Source organism: Meles meles, chromosome 3, assembly GCF_922984935.1.
Source record: "Meles meles chromosome 3, mMelMel3.1 paternal haplotype, whole genome shotgun sequence".
Classification (NCBI taxonomy): Eukaryota; Metazoa; Chordata; class Mammalia; order Carnivora; family Mustelidae; genus Meles; species Meles meles.
Window position 1 is genome coordinate 150774806 of NC_060068.1, and position 21096 is coordinate 150795901.

At 41.0% G+C, this 21096-nt stretch overlaps 1 protein-coding gene across 1 annotated transcript in view; it reads left to right on the top strand.

Annotated features, from left to right (window-relative positions):
• OXCT1 (3-oxoacid CoA-transferase 1) overlaps positions 1–21096 on the top strand; it is a 132618-nt gene that overhangs the window by 19735 nt on the left and 91787 nt on the right. Inside the window, exons 4-7 of the mRNA XM_046000874.1 lie at positions 6165–6300; positions 9219–9368; positions 13518–13624; positions 16012–16072. Of these exons, the coding sequence (XP_045856830.1) occupies positions 6165–6300; positions 9219–9368; positions 13518–13624; positions 16012–16072 (454 nt within the window). The remainder of the gene's footprint in view (positions 1–6164; positions 6301–9218; positions 9369–13517; positions 13625–16011; positions 16073–21096) is intronic.

A 21096-nucleotide genomic window follows, 5' to 3' on the forward strand; every position in this document is an offset into this window, starting at 1 on the left:
CCAGGACCCTGAGACCATGACCTGAACTGAAGACAGAGGCTTTAACCCACTGAGCCACCCAGGCGCCCCAACTTTTCACTGATTTTTTAAAGAAGACTTTGACATACGAATTACAAGCCCATAGGAACTAAAAGTTTTACAGTATACTATATATCAACCAATTAAATCGGAGAAGTAAGGGAAGAAGAGATGTGTTTTATTAGTCACACTCATTTCCTCATGACAAGATTATTTTAGATGACAGTTCTTGAAGGTGGGAATTGAGACAACTAAGGACAGCCCAGCTTCCCTGTGGACGCCTGTAAGTACCCTGTGGTAATACACGTGCCCTGTGCCTGTGGTGACAGTGCTATTCCTTATATGCGCTTTATCCTAGTCACAGCTGTAGCAATTCTGTGAGGACCCGGTGAGCAGTTTTTCACTGTAAATAAAATTTCTGTTCTGTACCAGTGGTTTCCAGCCAGGAGATGAAGGCGGTGGCTCCTTCGCTGTGCCGTCTTTACTATTTGTTGAGGCAGCTGCAGCTCTGAAGGGCTCAATGGAGAGCATAAGCCATCTTGTCTGATTATAAGCATTCCCCCCAAATTTCAACATTTTGTTTGAGAAGAGCTAACCACTTCCGGGGATGTGTACTTGAACTTCTCTGCTCAGCTCGTGGAAACGAGTGTTCGTTTGTTCCAATGAACTGTGTCCTAAGTTAATGTGCTGTCCAAATACATTTTCTTTTGATATTCTTGATATTACCATAGTAAGTACACACTGTACCTGAGATTTAAGCATGCCTAAAAGGAGAGGAAATAAGGGAAATACAGTTTGGTGAATGGCTGCAAATTCACTTTTATTAGAGTTTTGTTTTGACAAGAATTACCAATTAATGAGATTTCAGAAAATGAAATGTCAGATTCAGAACATGAAAAATGTTTGTGGAACATTTGTGTCTTCCATGAAATACTGTTTTGCTTTACATGAATGTATCTCTTTATTGAATTCTTGACTTTAGACTTCTTTTACCACTAAAATGTTTGAGACCTGAGTTTGTTGTACCGTAAGAGAATGGTCAAATCTCTCTCTCCTTAGGTGTGCTAGGAAGATGTTGGCTACTAAAAAGGCAAAGCAAGATAATCTCTTTGAAAGTCCATCAAAATTACCTTTAATTTCAGAGAGCTATAAGATGTCATAATGTGCATGTTTCTCTACTAGAAATACATGTTTCTCATTTTTTTTTTAAATATTTTATTTATTTATTTGACAGAGAGAGAGAGAAGTCACAAGTAGTCAGAGAGGCAGGCAGAGAGAGAGGGAGAAACAGGCTCCTCACTGAACCGAGAGCCCGATGCGGGGCTCGATCCCAGGACCCTGAGATCATGACCTGAGCCGAAGGCAGAGGCTTAAACTGAGCCACCCAGGCGCCCCCATGTTTCTCATTTGTAAAAGATGACCTGTGTCTCTCTTCTCTCTTTATATTGTAAGGGGTTTGCCTTTTTCATTTTTGTATTCTCCGTGTCTGATACACAGTAAAGAAGTACAGTAAATACACATGTTTGCTAAATTTGTGAGCTGGAAAGTTATGTGGCAAAAAGACACTCTTATTGTAAGCTACCTAACAGCATTTTTTGAGACATAAACACTAACTTTGTACCTGGTCAGGGGGAAGCCTGGGCTAGCATCCTAAGCACTGCTAGGTTGCCAAGCCAGTTGCTAATCCAAAAAGAAAGCAAAGGCCCAGTATACATAGTTTCCAGAGCCAAGATCAACAAATACAGAGAGGTCGTCTCCAAATAGAGCTAAGTTCAAATGTGTAATGGGTTGAAAAGTCAAACAGAGATCCATGAAAGAGTGTGTAATGGGAAAAATCTCCAAAGTCAGTGAACTAGGCAAGTATGTTATGGTTGGTTTATCATATAGACCTGTATACTTGGAGGGAGGTTTAGGTATTTAAGACTACAGAAAGCAAATGGACTATATTCACTTTCATGGATTATTTTATTGTTACAACTCTATTTAGACAGGGCTCCGGAGGCTATATCAATGGTACTTTCATATTGGGTAGCTGAAGAGAGTTTACTAAAGGGACTGTCTTTAAAGGAATGGTCGGGGTTGACGGAAAGCAGTACGAGTATTGAAGTACCCTGGAGCTAATAACAGAGGAGCGCTGTTACCACCAGCTTTAGGCCTAAAGAATGAAGGGAGGGAGCTGCCAGGACCTCCAAGAAAGCTTTATGGTGAGGGCTGTCCAGTGTGCTGTAGCTTGGGAGGGAGGCAGGGTAATATGCATCCTGACATCCTTCTTGGACCTGGTCAGAAGCCAGAGGGCAAGGGAGTCAGTCTACACAATCTGCCATCCCAGCACAGGGCAAGCTGGAGACTGACGAATGGATCTGGAGGGGCAAATAGAAAACATCCAGCATAAGAACTTGGAGATTTTCATTTTGAGTCAGTGAGGAGAGGGGAAGTGAAATAAAGCAAAAAATTCATTCAATGAATGTTCCATAAATGTTTATGTAGTGACTTCTGTGTGTGGTATAGGCTTGCAGGTGCTTGGGGGCACAAGAATGAACAAAATAGACCAAGTTCCCTGCCTTCGTGGACTTTACGTGCCAGTGTAAGGAGAGGCAGGCAACAAATAGTAAACATAACAACTAAATTTTCCAGTATGTTACGTTATCATCTATGGACAAAAAAGAAAAAGAGCAAGAGAGGGGAATTGGGAATGTGAAAATGGGCGGGCAGATTTCGGTATAAAATCGGGCACTCAGGGAGGGCCTCATTGAGGTGATGGTTGACCAGAGACTTGAAAGAAATGAGGGGTGAGCCTTGCATTACCTGGGGGAAGAGTTTCGGAGACCGGGAAAGGCCAGTGCAAAGGCCTGGGCAGGATGCCTGGTGTGTTTGTGGAACAGTGAGGAGGTCAGCAGAAGAAAAGTGAGCAGAAGAGAGGTGGGAGGAATGAGGTCTGAGATGTCAAGGGCATCTCATCTTATGGGGCCGTGCAGGCCACTCTAGAGACCTCGACTTTTATGTAAACAGATGAATGCCAGGGTGGCATTATGGGCAGAGTAGTGACGTGATCTGACATTTTGTTTTATTCTTATGGTTTTGGCCGCCATTTTGTGAGTGGATTGCAAGGGGCAAGAATAGAACTGGGCAGGCTGCTGTCTTTAGGCAGGAGGTGGTGGAGGCCACACAGGAGAAAGTGAGACATGCTCAGATTCCGGACAGGTTTTGAAGGTAGAGTCAGGATTTTCCCGTATAGGTGATGTAGACTTAGAGACAGATCCACGGCCATTACTTTTGTACTAAAGATCTGCAGGGATGGGGCAGGAAGGCTGCAGGTGTAGCTGAATTTAGGAGAATGGAATTGTTAACCTGAAGAACTGAAGGCCCAGCTAGGTATCCATTAGGAGTAGGTAACAAAACAGACCAGAAACAGGGCATTGTGTGTGTGAACTAATTTTCCAGGAGACAGAGAATCTGTGGTGATTTGGCGCCCTCTAGTGGCCAAGCATATTATTAATCTCCAGGGAATTCTCTCCGTATCTCAAAAGCATGCTCTTGAGAATAGTTGTGTGGGTTGTAGTTTTCTTTTGAAACAAGTAAGAATAAATCACGCAGCTATTCCTTTTATACTCACAGTGAGAGGGAATTGTTATCAGATTCAGTATTGGAAGGCTGGAACTATAAACTAGTTTAGCAAATGGTTGACAGTTACCTGGACTACTTTGAGGTTGTCAGTGTGCCCCAGACCTCCTGGTCTAGGTTAGAGGCTTGGAAGTGATACATCCTGGGAAGCAGGAGTCAGTTGAGCTGGGACGGGCACTTACAGGCATGAGGAGTGTGAGGACAGAGAGCAAAGTGAAGGTGGGAGACAAGGAGGTTGTTAGGAGAAATGTCAGTGGTTTGTCACAAAAGGTACCGTACTTATCTCTCCTTAGGTCAAACACTAGGGACCATAGACTAATTTCTCACCAGTCCATTCTCCCACGCTGTTCCATTGCCAAAGCCAGAATTCTGGACTGGGTCTGTATCTACATCAGGATGGGCAACAAACCTATGATTTATTCCCCCACAAATATCCTTTGATTTTTCTCCCCTCCTGTTGGGGCTGCCTTAGTTCAGACCGTTTGTTGTCTGCTTCTTTGGATTATATCAAGCCTCTTAACGTTTCTCCCAGACTTTTATCACTGAACCTCTCCAATTGTATACCCTGTTATTTTCTACTTAAAATTACTCACAGGGTCTCCCATTTCTGTCAGGATGAAATCCTCATTTCGTGGTGTGGCTCATGTGACAGGGGACAAGCTAGACTGCCTTCTACCTCTCTTGCTCCCTTTTGCTTTCAGTTCATACAGCAGTCACACTCAACACGGAGCCTGTCTCATGACTGTGCACCTTTGCAAAGCTGCCCACCTGCCTTTTTGGTTCATTGCTTCCACATCTCTACTCTGCCCTCAAAGTCTTTTTTCTTCAAGTCTGCTCAAGTGTCATTTTCCATAAGCCTTTCCTGGACCTCTTCGTCCTCTGTCGTGCGACTTCAGTGTTCTCATAGCCCTCGATGCAGACCTCTTAGCACATCCTCTCCCTTTGTTGTAATTATAGTTTTACATGTTTATCCCTTGATATCTCAGAGCCCTCCATGGCCCAAGACCTGGGATACTAGCCCTGGGGAAGGGTGCGGGGGTGGGGGCGGGCAGTAAGTAAGAACTTAGTAAAGGATTGTGGATGAGTGAACCATGTAGGAGACCGAGGCTCCAGAGAGGAGAGCCCGTCAGAGCACTCGGGGAATCAGGAGGGAGAGATCATAAAAGAAGGCTTTTATTTCTGGGAGGTGTTCTGGGAGGCTTTATTAGTGTATTTCTGTCTTTTAAAAAAACCTTATCATAGTATTATGTAAGTAACACAGGAAACTAATAATATCACAGGTGTGAAGGAAAGGATATTTACAGGCTGCAGACCCATGTAACCAGCCCCCAGATTCTTTCAGTGGAACATGACCAGTACCCAGGAAGCCCCCCTCACGCTCTTTCGAGTCATTGTTCTTTTTTCCTACCACTGAACTTGAGCATTATCCTCACTTCTGATCGTATCCATTAGTCTTGTGTGACTTTGAACTTCATATAGAAGGAATAGTTCAGTAAGTACTCTCCTGTGGTTCTTTTGCTCACATTTTACCTGTGAGAGCCCTCCATTGTTGCAGGGGTTGTAGGTGATTGCTTCTCACTGCTCAGTTTGTCTGCTCTGCTGTGGAGTAGTACTGGGGAGGCTCCATGTTTGACCACCATGGATAGTGCGACCGAGTATCCTTGTCTCCTGGGGAACATACTTATGCATTCCTGTTGGATGTAGACCGAGGAGGAGAATTGCTGACATGGTGTGTCCATATGTTCAGCATCTATAGATACTGCTATTAATGTTTCAGAAATGGTTGGATTAGTTGACATTCTTTTCTTCATATGTGAGAGCTCTGGGTATTCCATGTTCTTGCCAACATTTGGTATTTACTTTTTTTTTTTTAAAGATTTTATTTATCTGTGTGTGTGTGAGAGAGAGGGCACACAGCGGGGGAGCAGCAGGCCGAGGGAGAAGCAGACCCCCGCTCAGCAGGGAGCCCAACATGAGCCGAAATCAAGAGTCAGATGGTTAACCAACTGAGCTGCCCAGGTGCTCCTGTTCTTCTCCCTTTTAAATATGAGAAGGCATGGTCACTTTTTAGGACAGAATGAATTTCTCTGTTTGGAGCCATGCAGGTTAAGAGAATGGCATTACCTTTGCATTTACGTACGCCTTCAGAGCATAGGGCAGATCCAGTCTGCCTTTTGTCTACCCTATTATCACTTGGGGGCAGTGGAAAGAGTGAAAGGTGTAGGGCAGACTTGTGGGACTGATGTGGGTTTGAATACCAGCTGTACCCCTTACTACCCAAGATATCTGTTGGCAGAAATCACTGAAAGGTCTTGAGTTTTAATTTCCTCAGCTGTCAAATAAGAAAAGAATAGCCACCTTGCAAGGCTCTTTGGGTGGTAGGAGACTACAAGAGAACGTGGGCTCCCTGCCCAGCAGAGAGGATTCCTTTGAATGAATAATACTCCCATGTTTTTGGAAGTCAGGGATATTAGTGTTCTATCCGATGTTCCTTTGATTGCAAGTTGCTTGCCTTTTTCCTCTAGGGTTGACAACTTTGGGCTGGGCCTTTTGCTTCGATCCAAGCAGATAAAACGCATGGTCTCTTCATATGTGGGAGAAAATGCAGAATTTGAACGACAGTATTTAAGTGGTGAATTAGAAGTAGAGCTGACACCTCAGGTAAGGAAATTTCTGTGCTCCTCTTTTATAATCGTAACTTAGTTTAAAACTTCCCTCTTTCCCTCCAGGAATTTTCTTTTGCAAGAGAGGTAAGGCAGAGAGGATGTGATTTTGCCAGGCCAAGGAAATTTGTTTGTAGATCACACCAGTGGATTGCTAGAAGCCCACTAGCCTCTGTTGCTGTGCACTGAACAAAGGAGGCATTTCTAGTGAACTATATCTAGGCTACAGGGTAAATTTTTAACTTTGGCACCGTGGTGTGCATTGTTCTTGCTGAAATGCTTGGGGGTTGTCCCAAGAGTCCGTTCCTGTGAATCATACAGTTAGAAATGTGTGAGGATTATGTTCTTGTTGAGACATCAGGAAAGTGAAGTCCTTGGAGGGTGAAACTGGCCATGTCATGGAATATGCTGGAATCAGAGCCCAGGTCTCCAGGGAACTGATGTTCCTTACCAAGCAAGCAATTACTACAGTTAAATCCAGCAAGTTTCCATTCATTTCAGAAACTGTATCTTAACTGGCTAAAGAGTTTGTCATAGAGGAAACTTTTTGAAGCCATTTGAGTAAAATTAGCCATTTGGTTAGAACATAGAGGAAACTTTTTTAAGCCATTTGGGTCTATAGGTTATCTGCATTGGTCTTCTTAATTTGACATCATCTGCCTTCATCTCTGAAATTGAACCCACCACTCTGCTTTATTTTTGTCAACAGAGTTATTGTTACCACCGACTTCACTAAATCGGTGATACTGTGTGAGATAGCAACATTTTAAAAAATCGATGATGAGCTCCCAGTATACGCTTGTCCAGAAAGAGCACACAGCGGAGAACTTTTCCACCTGAGGCTTCACAGCATTGCTCACATCACAGCCAGTCATCCGGCAGTGCTGGCGGTTGTGCTTGTTGTAAGCCTTTCACTGTGCCTGGTCTTATCCGGTTTTTACTGAAAGTTTCTTGAAAATAACGAAAGGTATCCTGTCTTAGTCTGCTTTCGAGACTGTAAAAAAATACCACAAAATCGGTGGCTTGGACAAGAGGAAATGATTTCTTACTGTCTGGCAGCTGGGAAGTACAAGGTCAAGTGCAAGCTGATGTGATTCTTGGTAGAGAGGAGGCGGGGGAGGGAGAGAGCAAGAGCAAGTAAGGACTCTGGGGTCTCTTACTGTAAGGACACTAATCTACTGGATCAGAGCCCTACCTTAGGACCTCATTTAGCCTCAGTGACTTCCATAAAAGCCCTGACTCCAAATACAGTCATGTTGGGGTTAAGGGCTTCACCATGTGAATGAGATGGGGACACAGTTCAGTCCATTGCATATACTTTTCCTTTTCACATTATAGATTGAGATACCTTTCCTTTGGGTTGTGGAGACCATGAAAATAACCTGTCAATTACTCCTGTTATCTTTTGTATTATTCCTTCTTTTGTCAGAGGGCATATACATGGGAATTCCTTAGTATTTCTTTTAGATTCCTCCTTTAAACTGAAAGAGATCAGTGCCTCTCTCCCCACCTTAGTGACAGATAAATAAACATTGCCTGTAGCAACGTGTTTCGTAGCCTGTAAGCCAGAGAAGTGTTGATGAAGTGGTAGGGATATTAGGACTTCTTTGGGGTTTGGATGTAGGGGGTTGGTTGTACCTGCAGAGAACCTATCTGTAGAAATTGTCCTGTTTTAGGTCCTTGCCCATTTAGATAGAGAGCAGGAATAAAGTATTCAGGGAGGGTAGACATAAAAAATATTTTATAGTAGGGAGTGTTGTTATGGTTGATTTGATGATTTAATCTGTGAATGTTATTAACTTAAAATACAAGACAAAACGGAGTCATCTGTGTCTATTAGATAGAATAGAGAAACTGTTAACTGGAAGACTGTTAGTTATGCCTCAGATCCTGCCTACCCAAGATTATCCTACCTACTTCAGACGCTCCGCGTCTGACGTCCCAACTTTTAGTCCCTTCTTTGAGTTTAGTACTTAAAGGACCCAGTTAAAGTAGAAAATTGTTTTCAGGTTGAGATAATTTCAACATAATATTATTAAGACCTAAACCAGTTTTTACTACTGATTGACCAGTTATGTAGTATGAATATGACATGGCTAGACTGTAACAGTGGGTTTCAGGGTTAAGGTGGGTGATTGGAGATATTTAGGGCCAGAATTACTCTGCTATGGGAGAACTGGGTTGGAAAGTAGTTGGGGTTTGGGGGAGCTAGGGAAATCAGGTCCGAACTACTGGTACCTAGGAAGGGAATAAAGATGATCAAAAGAAGATCCAAAGAAACTTTGCATACAGTTGTTTCTACTCTGAGATAAAATTTGAAGTATTCTGAGCTTTTAAAAGCCAAATTACCTGTATGTTGTACTCTTTGCCTAACTTTTGATTTTTCCGTAGATAATGTAGTAGATAAAATGCTTATAAGAATATTTTAGAATAAACTCGTAAGTAAATGAATGTATTATTGTTATCTAATAATGGCATTGTTATGCATCATAAGCTTCAGGCTATACCTGCATAGGGCACACAGTAAAACACAAAATTTACATACATGTTTTTAAATATATATAGTGATATATATCAGATTTGAAAATAGATTTTAAAATATTACAAATAAGCCAGTGGAGAATACGATGTCAAGAGAGCAGTGGGAGACCAGAAAGCTGAGAGCACAATGAGGCAAAGAAGCAGTTGCATTTGAACGTGGATTAAGAATTGAGAGATTGTTGTCTGGAGGGACAATACTTGTTTTCAGTTAATCCAGCATACAGTGGTAGCAAAATACACTGATCATACAGTGCTCGGTACTGTTTAGAAAGATAAACCTCTAGAGAGAGGAACCATGTCTGTAAATGTTTCTGTATCCACACACACAAGTGTGCTCGATGAATCTCTTATGGTGTGTTGGTTGCTCACTTGTAGGGCACGCTTGCAGAGCGGATTCGTGCCGGTGGGGCTGGAGTTCCCGCATTTTACACCAGCACCGGGTACGGGACGCTGGTGCAACAAGGAGGGGCACCGATCAAATACAACAAAGATGGCAGCATTGCCATTGCCAGTAAGCCGAGAGAGGTAAGACGTGGCCCTTCACCCAGGCGACACCGGAATACCCCCTTTTGTAGCTTAGGCTTCCAGGTGGACTCAGTGGGTAGATAAGATGAAATCTGCTGTGTGTGAGACCAGACGCTGTTCTCCATTTATGTGCGTTTGCCACGTAAAATTTCTAGCTAAAGCCGAGCATCTGCCAATAATTAAAAATCTCATAGAGAAACCAGAATAAGTAAATGAGAAGAAAAGAAACTATGTATGTGGGAGTCAAGATTAGTTTTATGGTGGGTTTTCACAGATGTAGGAGCATTTATAACTTCTGATCATGTTCATGTGGAAAAGAGAGAAGGTATAGGATATATATTGTATTAAACTTTTCATTCGCAAGCCCCTTCTAGATATGGGTGAAGGAGAAAAAAAAAAGCCAAGGACATCACAGGTTTGTTTGTCTACAGTTCTGAAAAGGAGGGGACAGTTGTAATTACATAGTAAAATAGAGCATTCATCCTGTCTCCTTTATCCTTCATTTTGTATACTGGACATACTTGAGCTGACTGAATAGTTTAGTTTTATTTAAAGTGCTGGATAGGATGGAGTGCCTTTATACTGGGTAACTTCACTCACATGTTAGAAAAGAATATGACCCAACATACAGGTATTTGAGATACTCAGATTTGAGCCAGTTGTAATAATTACACAGGCCAGTCCATTACTGTATTTTTAGTCCCTCTCCCTTCCCCCGGCCATGTGGTTCAAGAGCATTAGTTCAGGCTGCAGAAATGCTGAGCTTAGCTCCAAGGAAATGACAGCTTAGTAAATCAAGGGATCTCTTACCACTTGCTTTTTGTGTTTTTTATAATTTTTTTTTTTCTTATAGGGATGTTAGTTCTGAACCTCCATGTTTTGAGAAAAGATAAAAGGTCATTGAACACACCGCTTGCTGTTCAGTGTTTGTCTCTAGCAGCGTCCTCCATCTGGAGCTTTGCCTTTCTGCTTAGAATGACCTATATTGACTCAAAGCTTTGATTAACATTTTTTTATATTCTATCTTGTTTCTTTCTTTACTGCCTAATTAGGTTTAAAAAGTTTTCAACAAAATAAGACAGGAGCCTAATTTTTAAGATGGATCTTAGTAATTAGATAATGATGCCCAAAACAAGTAGGCTAATACTTCAAGAGTTTGCCAGAAGTTAGAGCATTAACTCGCCCTAGGAAAACCTAGGATAGACTGGAGTCTGTCCTGAAGGCCTGGGTTCATTTTTGCCTGGAGTCAGGTACACAAATCTAGTGGTTTTTTACTTTTGTCTGAATTATCTAGGAATGTGACAAACAATTTCTTGAAATGATTCTTGTTGGCTCTTTATTTCCCCTACTTATGGTAGGAAGAGGAGGTGAGTAAATTTCTTAATTCAGTGGTATTTGCTAGGCACTGGCCCAAGTATGGTAGAAAAGGGGATGATCTGGACCAAGTCCCCCACTAATGGAGGAACTGACAAGGACTGAATTAATAAACACATAATGTCAATAATGAAAGTGCTGAGAAGAAAAATCAAGTAGGGTGTAATAGCAGAAAGAACGGTCACTGGCCAGGGAAGGTGTTCCAGATTGGGTCACGGGAAACCTCTCTGAGGAAGTGACAGTTGGTAGACATCACAATAAAACAGGAGAATGAGTGGGCAAAGATTATTGGGTTGTGCTCTGGTCAGAAGGAAGAGGAAGGATGTGGTCCTTGGGCAGGCTAACCCTGTTTGTGGAACAGCAGGGCAGTGAGACTGGAACAGAGTAGACGGGGCAGAAAACAGTAGGATGGCAGGCTGAAGGGAGGTGTGAACCAGATCACATGAGTTTCGGTTTTACTGAGTGGTGAGAGGACAGCAGAGAGTTCAGAGGTGGGAGGGTGATGTGATCTGAGTTGCATTTTGGAAGGATCACTGTGGCTGCCTGGTAGAGAGTTTTTTGGTATTCTAAGAACAGAAGCAGTGAGCAAGTGAGGTGGTTAACAGCAGAGCTGTGGGAGGTGGTTGGAATCAGGACATGTGTTGATAACAGAGCTAGCAGGATTTACCAGTGGATTGCCTGCGGCGTGTGAGGAATGACCAGAATCAAGCATACTGCTTACTGAGATGGGCAAAATATGGGGGTAACCAAAGAGCCTCGTCAGGGACTGTGTGCATTTGAGACATCCTTTAGGCTCCAGCGAAAGTTGCTCAGTCGTCTCCAGCTTGGGGAGGGTTTAGATCTGGGATAGGAGCCTTGGGAGTCTTCAGCATGTAGTATTTAAATCTGTGGGACTAGCTGAGTGTCTAGGGCTGGAGTACAGGTAGTAAATACCTCTTTTGCATTTAAAGGGTGGGGAGAGGAAAAGGAGCAGCAAAGAATGGGAACGTGTCTAGTAAAGTGCAGAGAAAACCGAGGGGAGTTTGGTAACTTGAAAGACAAGGGCAGTTTTACAAAGGAGGGAGTGATCAGTTGACAGGACAGGGCGTTGAGCATTGGGTTTAGAAACATGGAGGTCATTGGTGACCTTAAAGAATTATTCTTCTGAAGAGAGGATTTTTCTGGAAAGGTGGAAATTTGATTGGAGTGGATTCAAGAAAGGGATGAAAAAAGAGAAAGTGGTAACCGGGAAACACACAGCTCTTTCTAGTGAGTGTAATAGCTAGTATGGCAAAACCAATCTCTTCCCTGTTTTAAAATTTTAGAATGGATAGCATCAGCAGCTGCTGGTTTGTAGACCCATCAGGAAATTGTATGATTGGAATAGAGGAAAAAAAGTCAATTTTTTCACATTGCCTTGGATTAGCATATATTTAGATCTGTATGTAATTTTCTAGATCTGTATGCAACATAACTCCTCTGTCATCCTTGGTGTTTTCAGTAATGACTTTGAAACTCTTTAAAAAGCTGTGTATTGATGTGTAGTTTATGAATATCTTTCATATGATTTGTCTAAGTTTCACATTAGTGAGATCTTCCTTCTTCAGGAATCCCCTGGATTCATTAATAGTCTCTAGCAGGAACGTGGGATAAGGTCTTTAAGGAAGCTGTTCTTTATTTAAACAATGGTTAAAGGAAAGTCAATAGCGCGAACTTTGTCCCACAGCTTTCGTAATATGCGTGCACTTTGTCCACTAGAGGGTGGTGTCGGAACGAGAAGGGAGGTCTGCCTTCCTGTGTGGGATGGAGCCCGGTGCAGACGTTCTTTCCTCTTCTTTGTTTCGATTCCCAGAGCTAAATGCCCAGGCAGAAAAAAGGAACAAAATGCCACGACCTAGTTTTACTTTATGCTTCTTCTCCCCTCTCCCCACTCCATCTGTAGTAGAATTGAAAGACAATACACGTACAAAAATCAATACCTTTCCATTAGATCAGTGATGACGGAGAGGAGGCATAACAGAAGAACACAGAATACTCATAGTAGCCTCAAAAACCATGAAGTGCCTATGAAGAAGCCTAAAAAACATATACAAAGCTTTTGGGGGGGGGATTAAAAGCAATTCGAAGAGGTAAAAGAAGACTTTAGAAAATGTAGGCATATATTATGCTCCTAGGTGGAAAGCTGTGGCTTGTCAGTTCTCCAGTTTCATCAAATTCCAGGAATTCCAATTAAAATTTCAATGGGCAGGTATAAATAGGAGAGATGAATGGATTTTTATAACTTTTATGTACAAAATACATTGCCCATTTTACTCAGCTTATATAGTTTTGTCCCTCCTGCCCCAGGGGGAGGGAAAGATGGGCTATTTTCTATGTTATATATACTTAATATATATAGTAATATATATAACATATGAATCATAACAAATAATAAAAATATGAAAATGATATATAATATATAAATATATAAAATATAAATAATAACAAATAATAAAAATATATAAATAATAACAAATAATAAAAAGAGTGCTAACATACAGCCTGTGCCTTAAGCATGTAGAACTTTCAGTTCCTCAAGTTTACCAAGCTCTCTTGCTGCTGAGTCTTCACACACGCTGTTCCCTCGGTTCTCCCTCCACCACTTTGACTAAATCCTAGTTGCCTACCACGACTCACCCTTGAGGTCTCTGTTTAAGTTGTTCTCCCTTGGAGAAACCTTCCCTGACCAGGCTTGTATCTGTATTCTCTGCTTCTGTCAGAGCACATACCTGACAATGCCCTCTTTGTCTCCTGCAGGTGAGAGAATTTAACGGTCAGCATTTTATTTTGGAGGAAGCAATTACAGGAGATTTTGCTTTGGTGAAAGCGTGGAAGGCAGACCAAGCAGGAAACGTGATTTTCAGGTAGTATGATGGCTTAAAAAAAAAAAAAAAAAAAAATTAACAAAATGCATGTCAGGAACTTTACATTTCCTAAGTTATGATTAGAAAAACAGTTATCTTGATGTGCTTGCTGTTTAAAAATTCATGTGAAAAGTAGCTAATAATCAAGCCCACAGGTCAGTGTGTACATGATGTGGTGTACTTGGGGGAGTCTGTTCTGGTTGGATGGTGCCCACATTGCACTGCTTGGTAGCTATTTTGAATCAATATACCCTTGTATATAGTCACATACGAACTGTTTTTTCCATGTGTATTTTAGTTGCCAGGACAAGTTACAGTGTTGAGACATACTTAGCAAATGTGAGAAAAAGCACACAATTGTATTTAATTTTTTATATTGTTATTAATTTGCATTATCTCAAATGTCTAAATTTTTTTGATATTCTGGAAAGATCTTGCTAACAACCATTTAGGTCTGTTCTTTTCCAGTCCTGTTGGTGTCTACTAGGAAATACTTAAGTAGGTTTTATCTGAAAAGTTGATTAATCTTGATAGTGCTAAACTTCCATTCTGTTATTTGGATAGCCACAGATATTAAGCCATAGGCTTAATAGATTTCAAAGTCTTTTGATTACCCTGAGCATACTAAATACCAAGTATTTAGTATGTTGGATTTATACATTATATGGTTGTTTTGAAAATTGTACCATCTTTGAATATACATGTACAAGTCTTGAAGACTTTGCCTGTTAGCTTACAGAAATAGTTTTCTTTCTTATAATATGGTCATTTACTGTTAGTAATAATTTTGATCTTTACTGAATCCACCTCTGGTGAGATCACAGTTAAATTCTTAGTGACTATTCTCATGTTTTTGTTCATTTCTGAAGCTCTTATATGATATTATTGCTATATTTGATTTTTTTAATTCAACCAGGTTTTAATTACAACTGATCTTGGCAGTTACACATTTTGCATCATGCCTGCCTTACTTGACACCTTGGTGTAATGTTTGCAAAGTTTAGTTCATTTTGTTTTTTTTTTTTAATATTTTATTTATTTATTTGACAGAACGAGAGATCATAAGTAGGCAGAGAGGCAGGCAGAGGGAGAGGGGGAAGCAGGCTCCCCACTGAGCAGAGAGCCCAGTACTGGGCTAAATCCCAGGACCGTGAGACCATGACCTGAGCGGAAGGCAGAGGCTTAACCCACTGAGCCACCCAGGCGCCCTAGTTCAGTTGCATTTTTAAAAAAGATGAATGAAATTGTATAGAAGCAAATGGAAATGAATTATTTAAACTATTTCCATGAGTTTATCGTGTGTGTTTCCTTGCCTGGCTCTGTTATCTGAAGACTGCATTGACTTAGCCTGCGGTTACTGATAGGAGATGAGACTGCTCATCAGCAATGGTCAAGTGACTCAGATTCTTAAGATTCTGACTTCTAGGTTGACCTTCACTGTTAATGGGACAATTGGTCAAAGGTCTGTCTAGGCCATTGTTTGGGCAGCCCTGCACACCTTTGCCTCTGACCACACTGCCAGAGCTTTCGATACTGGACATGCTGGATGAATCCGACTTAGCAACCTGTGACAGTACCCAAGGACTTCTGTCTCAGGGACATACCTGTCTTTATATTTATCCTTGAATCTAAGTGAGATAAACATTGGTGGCCTAAAAACACCGGTAAAAGAGAGATATAATTCATTTCCCTTTATCAAATAAGCATTTTTTTTTATCAGCTTACACTCTCAGAAACAAAAAAAAAATTAAAATTTTAATGGATGGCAGTGAGTGATGCATTAATTTAAAAACTGGAGTGCAAAATCATCAGCAAAATTGGCACTTTCTGAAAATTTTTACACCTCAGGGTCTAGTGTGGGTGTTGTACTTCAAAAAACTTCATTGGAATTTGGTCCCCCGGAATGATATTTGTAGATGACTCACATGTTACCAATGAATGTTTCATTTTATTTCAGCAATAGGTTTCTTTTTAATAGATATAATTACTGTACCTTCCCTCATATAAAGCACTGGGTACTTTTTAATATTTAACAAGAGCAGGTTTGGTGAAATATATATCTGTAGAAACAGCGGGATCCTAGTTAAAAGATTTAGGCAAATTAGTTTTAAATAGAGTAGCTTTATTCATATATATTTTATCTTTCTGTATGTGATCTATATGTTGAACATGAAAAATAGTACCTCTTTCCTTCAACTCCATAGAAACTGTGATTGAATGATTGCTTTTATTTATAAAATTATTTTAACACTTATGGAAAATATGATGCATTCTTTTAAAAGTTCCATAGATTTCTAGTTTATAGAAATTCTTCTAATCTGTAAAGCCGAGAGAAACTCTTCTTATTTTTGGTCTTCTTTTCCCACTTTCCCCGACTCCTATTATAGGAAAAGTGCAAGAAATTTCAATTTGCCAATGTGCAAAGCTGCAGAGACCACAGTGGTAGAGGTAAGAGAAGAGGTTATTGCTGCTTTCCAGAGGTTGCTTTTTAAGCTTGCTGTTATGTATTAGTTCAGAAAAATGTATAACAGTTCATTTGTCTTCTGGAGGGCAAATAATGACTGCTTTTAAATTTTAGATATCTAAGGATTCTGTTTAAATATGTATTAGTTGAGGGACACCTGGATGACTCAGTCGGTTAAACATCTGCTTTCAGCTCAAGTCATGATCCCAGGGTCATGGATCAAATCCCACATCAGGCTCCCTGCTCAGTGGGGAACCTGCTTCTCCTCCTACCTGCTGCTCACTCTCTCTCTGTCTCTTCGGCAAATAAATAAATAAAATCTTAAAGAAATATATGTGATAATTGAAATTTTACTGTAACATTGGCTTTCTGGTTGGGTCGGGTCTCACTGGAATGCTCTCTTTGGGATCAAGCCATGAGACTGGTTTGCTTATAACAGTCCTTTGGTACTTGAATAAAATAGGACTCCTTAGGTAAAATTATAAGATGAATTTTTATATACAGAATCCCAGAAGAATAGTTGAATTGTATCATTATCTTACTGTGTTTGATACTATGAATTCTTTAAGGAAGAAGGAGTGTAGTATAAGTAATTGCTTTGATGTGGTTCTGTTTGGAGCATTTGAATTAAGGAACTAACTGGCTCTTCTTTGGACATCTCATGGTGTGGGAGAAACTTCACTAATTCTAGAGCCTTTCTAGGGTTAAAGCTCTGGGACAAAAATAGGTGGCTTGCCCCCCAAACATGCCATTTTGTTTACATGTATTTGAACCTGAAAGGAGACTTCAAAATGATTCTTAACTTGAGGCTTTGAGAATTACCCTGGAACCAAATTTTCATGAAAGTTTGAGATAGCTTGTCTTTGGGAGAGCTTTATAGGAACCTGTTATGGGATCTGGAAATGAGAATGTGTGTTTGAGGTTTTTCTCATGATGGTAGTGTTGTATGTGGCATCTTTGACTCCTTGCATACTTTTTGGCCAAGGTGGTATCTCATAGGGGCAGCATAGTGGTATTTTTGAAAAAATCAAATGTTAGAATTCTGTTCCTCTCTTGAAGAGTGAAGTGTGGTATTTTTAAAGTTCTGGAGGATGTGGTACTTCCAACCCAGGCATAGTGGTTTCTTTTGAAATGGCTTTAGTGTATTTTCTGCATTCAAAATGGACAATGTGGTTTACTCTCACTGTGTAATTTGTTTTTTTAAAATTTATTAAATCATCTTAATGACCAGTCCATGGCACATATACACACTATCACTGAAAAAAAGCCTATAACCTAGCTTAAAATAATTAGTAGTTTAACCCTGTTGATTTTACATGCTTCTGTAATACTTCCTGGAACTAATATTCCTTCTCTGAATACCAAGGGCATTATGCATCATCCTGGCTGAAGTTCTTTTTTTCTTCTTCTTTTATAATCTGGTTCTTTTCAGCCAATCTTATTTCTTCTAAGAACAGAAAATGACTCTCTAGTGTCTGAGAACCACTATAGATAACTAGAAAAGGGAGGAGTTGGTTTTTTGTTTTTGTTTTTGTTTTTGTTTTGCATAAGGGATAGGGAGGTCAGTTCCCTTAACTGAGCCTGTAAATATGGTAAAGGCTAGCCCCCTCCTTCTCTGAGAACAGACATCTCTGTCGCTTACTCTTTCCTGCTAAATGCAGACTCACTGTGGGATCCTTTTCAATACAGTGTTTCTGTTCGCTACTCCCAATTGACTATACCTGCAGTGTCCAGCATGGTGGCCACTAGCACATGTGACGTTGAAAATTTAAATTAATTAAAATTAAGATAAAATTCATTTTCTCTTCAGTAGCTGCATAGGGCTAGTGACTACTGTCAATGATAGTGTCAACACATAGAACATCATCACTGTGAAAATTTGATTGGACAGAGCTTAGTTCTGATGATCAAGATGAAATCTAATTTGTCATTCTATCTTAGGAATCTAAGCAAAACAGCTTTTAGGTAATGGATTATCGTAAGCTCCATGGTGGAAGAGGTCCATATGCTCATAACTTGAGTTATAAGAACTGTGTTCTCATAAAAGGAAAATCATTTGGAATTGGGGATGGGAGTATTTTCTGATATGACGAGTCCATTTTGACTGTGACTTTTGTATTATTCTGAGTCTGGTGAGTACTCTGGACCTCCAGCTCCTCCTGTTTGCTGTGTTCTGTGCACTGTTACCTGCATGGACCTCCTGGATTCTCTAATTCTCTTCTGTTCCTGTCCTGCTTTATTTGCTGCTGATCCTAGTAGGATGGATGATTGTGAGCTGGTCTCTGCAGTGTGGTATCAAACAGGAATCTTCAGAGATCATCAATTACCCACACTTTTCCCTGCCTTCTAGTTATTAACAATAATAATAGCTACTGTTAATCAAGTATTATGTATTAGTCACTGCTGTATTCTTTGTGTACATTATTATTGTTGTAATCCTCATAATAATCTTATAAGGTAGGAACCAGTATTATCCTTACTTTACAGAAAAGAAATTTAAAGTTCAGAGAGGTTAAATATGTGACCTGATGTCACACAGTTAACACAGCTAGGTAGACCCAGAATTACAGAGAGACTGATTCCAGGTATCTACTCTTTTCCATTATTTTATGAAATACTCTCAAATCATCATAAATGGATGATTTTTCAGACTTTTTGAAAGATACTGAATCTCTGGAAGTCATTCATTTCAATGATGACTATTAGAATCAAGCAGAGAGCTCTTTGGCTAATTTATTCCTCTCTCCTATTCTTCCTTGCCAGTCATCCTGATCATGGTCTTTTTCTCCTCCACGACTATGTACCTTGGAGCTGGCTTTGAGAAAAGCTCGTCCTGGGATCAGTAGCTCTCTAGGTCCATTCAGTCTTTACCTCGGTTCATTCTGTCTTGCAGCCTCTTCGAACCTTGCACCTCTCCACAAATTTCCCTTAAATATGGTGAATGTCTGTTCTGGTATTTTCAGATGGTCAAAACATATATTTTTTTAAAGATTTTATTTATTTACTTGACAGACAGAGATCACAAGTAGACAGAGAGGCAGGCAGAGAGAGAGAGAGAGAGGAGGAAGCAGGCTCCCTGCAGAGCAGAGAGCCGAATGTGGGGCTCAATCCCAGGACCCTGGGATCATGACCTGAGCCGAAGGCAGAGGCTTTAACCCACTGAGCCACCCAGGCACCCCAGAGGAAGCAGGCTCACTGCTGAGCAGAGAGCCTGATGTGGGGCTCGATTCCAGGACCCCAAGATCATGACCTGGGCTAAAGGCAGAGGCTTAACCACTGAGCCACCCTCAAAACATATTTTTGAGAGCTCTCAGCTCATCTCCTTTCTCTTCTCGAAGAGGGACTAGAGAACTTTCTGAAGCAGAGCCTGGGTTCCAGCCTGTCTTCCGGAGCTCCCGGCCACTCTGTGGTGCAGCGTCTTTGCAGTCTTTTGCCCCGTTTACGTCCTGTAATTTGATTTTTAAGGGGACGGTAGAACTATAAATACCTATAATATTAATGATGGTTCCTTTAGGCATCTCAAAATTGTTTTTGGCCTTAGAAGCAGAGTGAAAAAGGAACATACAATCGCCTCTTTCTTATTTTTTTTCTTTTGTTTATAGTTTCTTCTCTAATTAATTTACAGTTAGTGTTTTCTCTCAAGAAGTAAACCAGGATGTTTATATCTTGAATTAAAGGGAGTATCCAATTTGCTCTCAAAATGAGTTATTTCTAGTTTCTCTAAGAGAGGAATATTCCTCCTTTCCAGAACACTTTTCCCTTTCTCATGCGTTCTCCATGAGCTTGCCAGTTGTATAAAGCTAATGAAGTGACTGAGTATGTCTGTTTTCCCCTTTAATAAAATAGATAGGAAGATTGCATTCATATTTCTTAAAACCTGCAGCCACTTGCATGCGATCTGGTGAATGCCCGTTGTACACCACCCCCCCGCCCTGCCCGCCATCACCCCCTTAACGAACTGGGTGGCTACTGGGAAAAACAATACAAGTGGGTGCACATGTTGGCACACATGCCAGAGAGATGTTTCTCTTTTGGGTCCAGACAGTGATATTTTTGGACCTCCGTCTCTTTGAGTGGGTGCAGTCGTCTTCCCTGATAAACTTCACAAGTTTAAGTGTAAAACCAGCCAGGGAATGACTCTTGGCGTTGCGTTCTGTGTATATAATGAGAAGAGAGGACTGTCCTGTCTTCCTAAGGGAACTCATTTGGGTTTTGGAGGGGTCTTCTTATCCCTCAATTCCCCGTGAGCCCCTCTGCCAGTCTCCTCGGTGCCTATTGAGGATAGGCGCCTTGGATTTTCCTTGGAAGTGATCTGTTTCTGCATTTTTTAAAAAGCACCTTATAATAGAAAACCCAGGGGGAGGTGTTGGAGTGCTTCAGTCAGGAGACTGTTGAGCTTTTGTCTCCTGCAAGCAGCCTGGCATGCCTTCTCTGTCAGAAAAGGTCGTCTGACTCAGCCACCGAAGGCTCTCGAGGCTGCCTGAGATGGAAACAGCCCCGCTGGTTTCATCAGTGTTGTGCAGTGGCTGGTGTTAGAGGGCAGCACAGTTTATACAGAGCCTCTTCTCTTTTAGCTGATTGCAGCTTTTAGTTAAAACAGTATATTTGTGATCACAACGTGAATAGAATTAGTTTTATGATATTGACATTATGGTATATTTGCATATTTGCACATGAAAGACTTGGTTCATGCAACTATTGCGTACATGTAGCCCACGTGGGTTAGGAAGCATAATAACATGTTGAACACCTGTGAACCCACCTCAGGTGAGAATTAGAAGATTGCTCATATTCCTTCTCTTCTGCTTGGGTCCCCTGCAGCCCACACCATCATCAGGAATGTGGTGTTTTATCAGTCCCTTTAAAAAAAAATGTACTAAGTCGTAAGGTGCGGACATATTGAAATTACTTCCCAGAGTGTTCTCCTAAGACTTGCGGGAGAAGAGGCAAGCTTCAGGAACTGTGACTTCTGTGTTCTGTGCTAATGCCTGGCACATGCCGTCTCTCC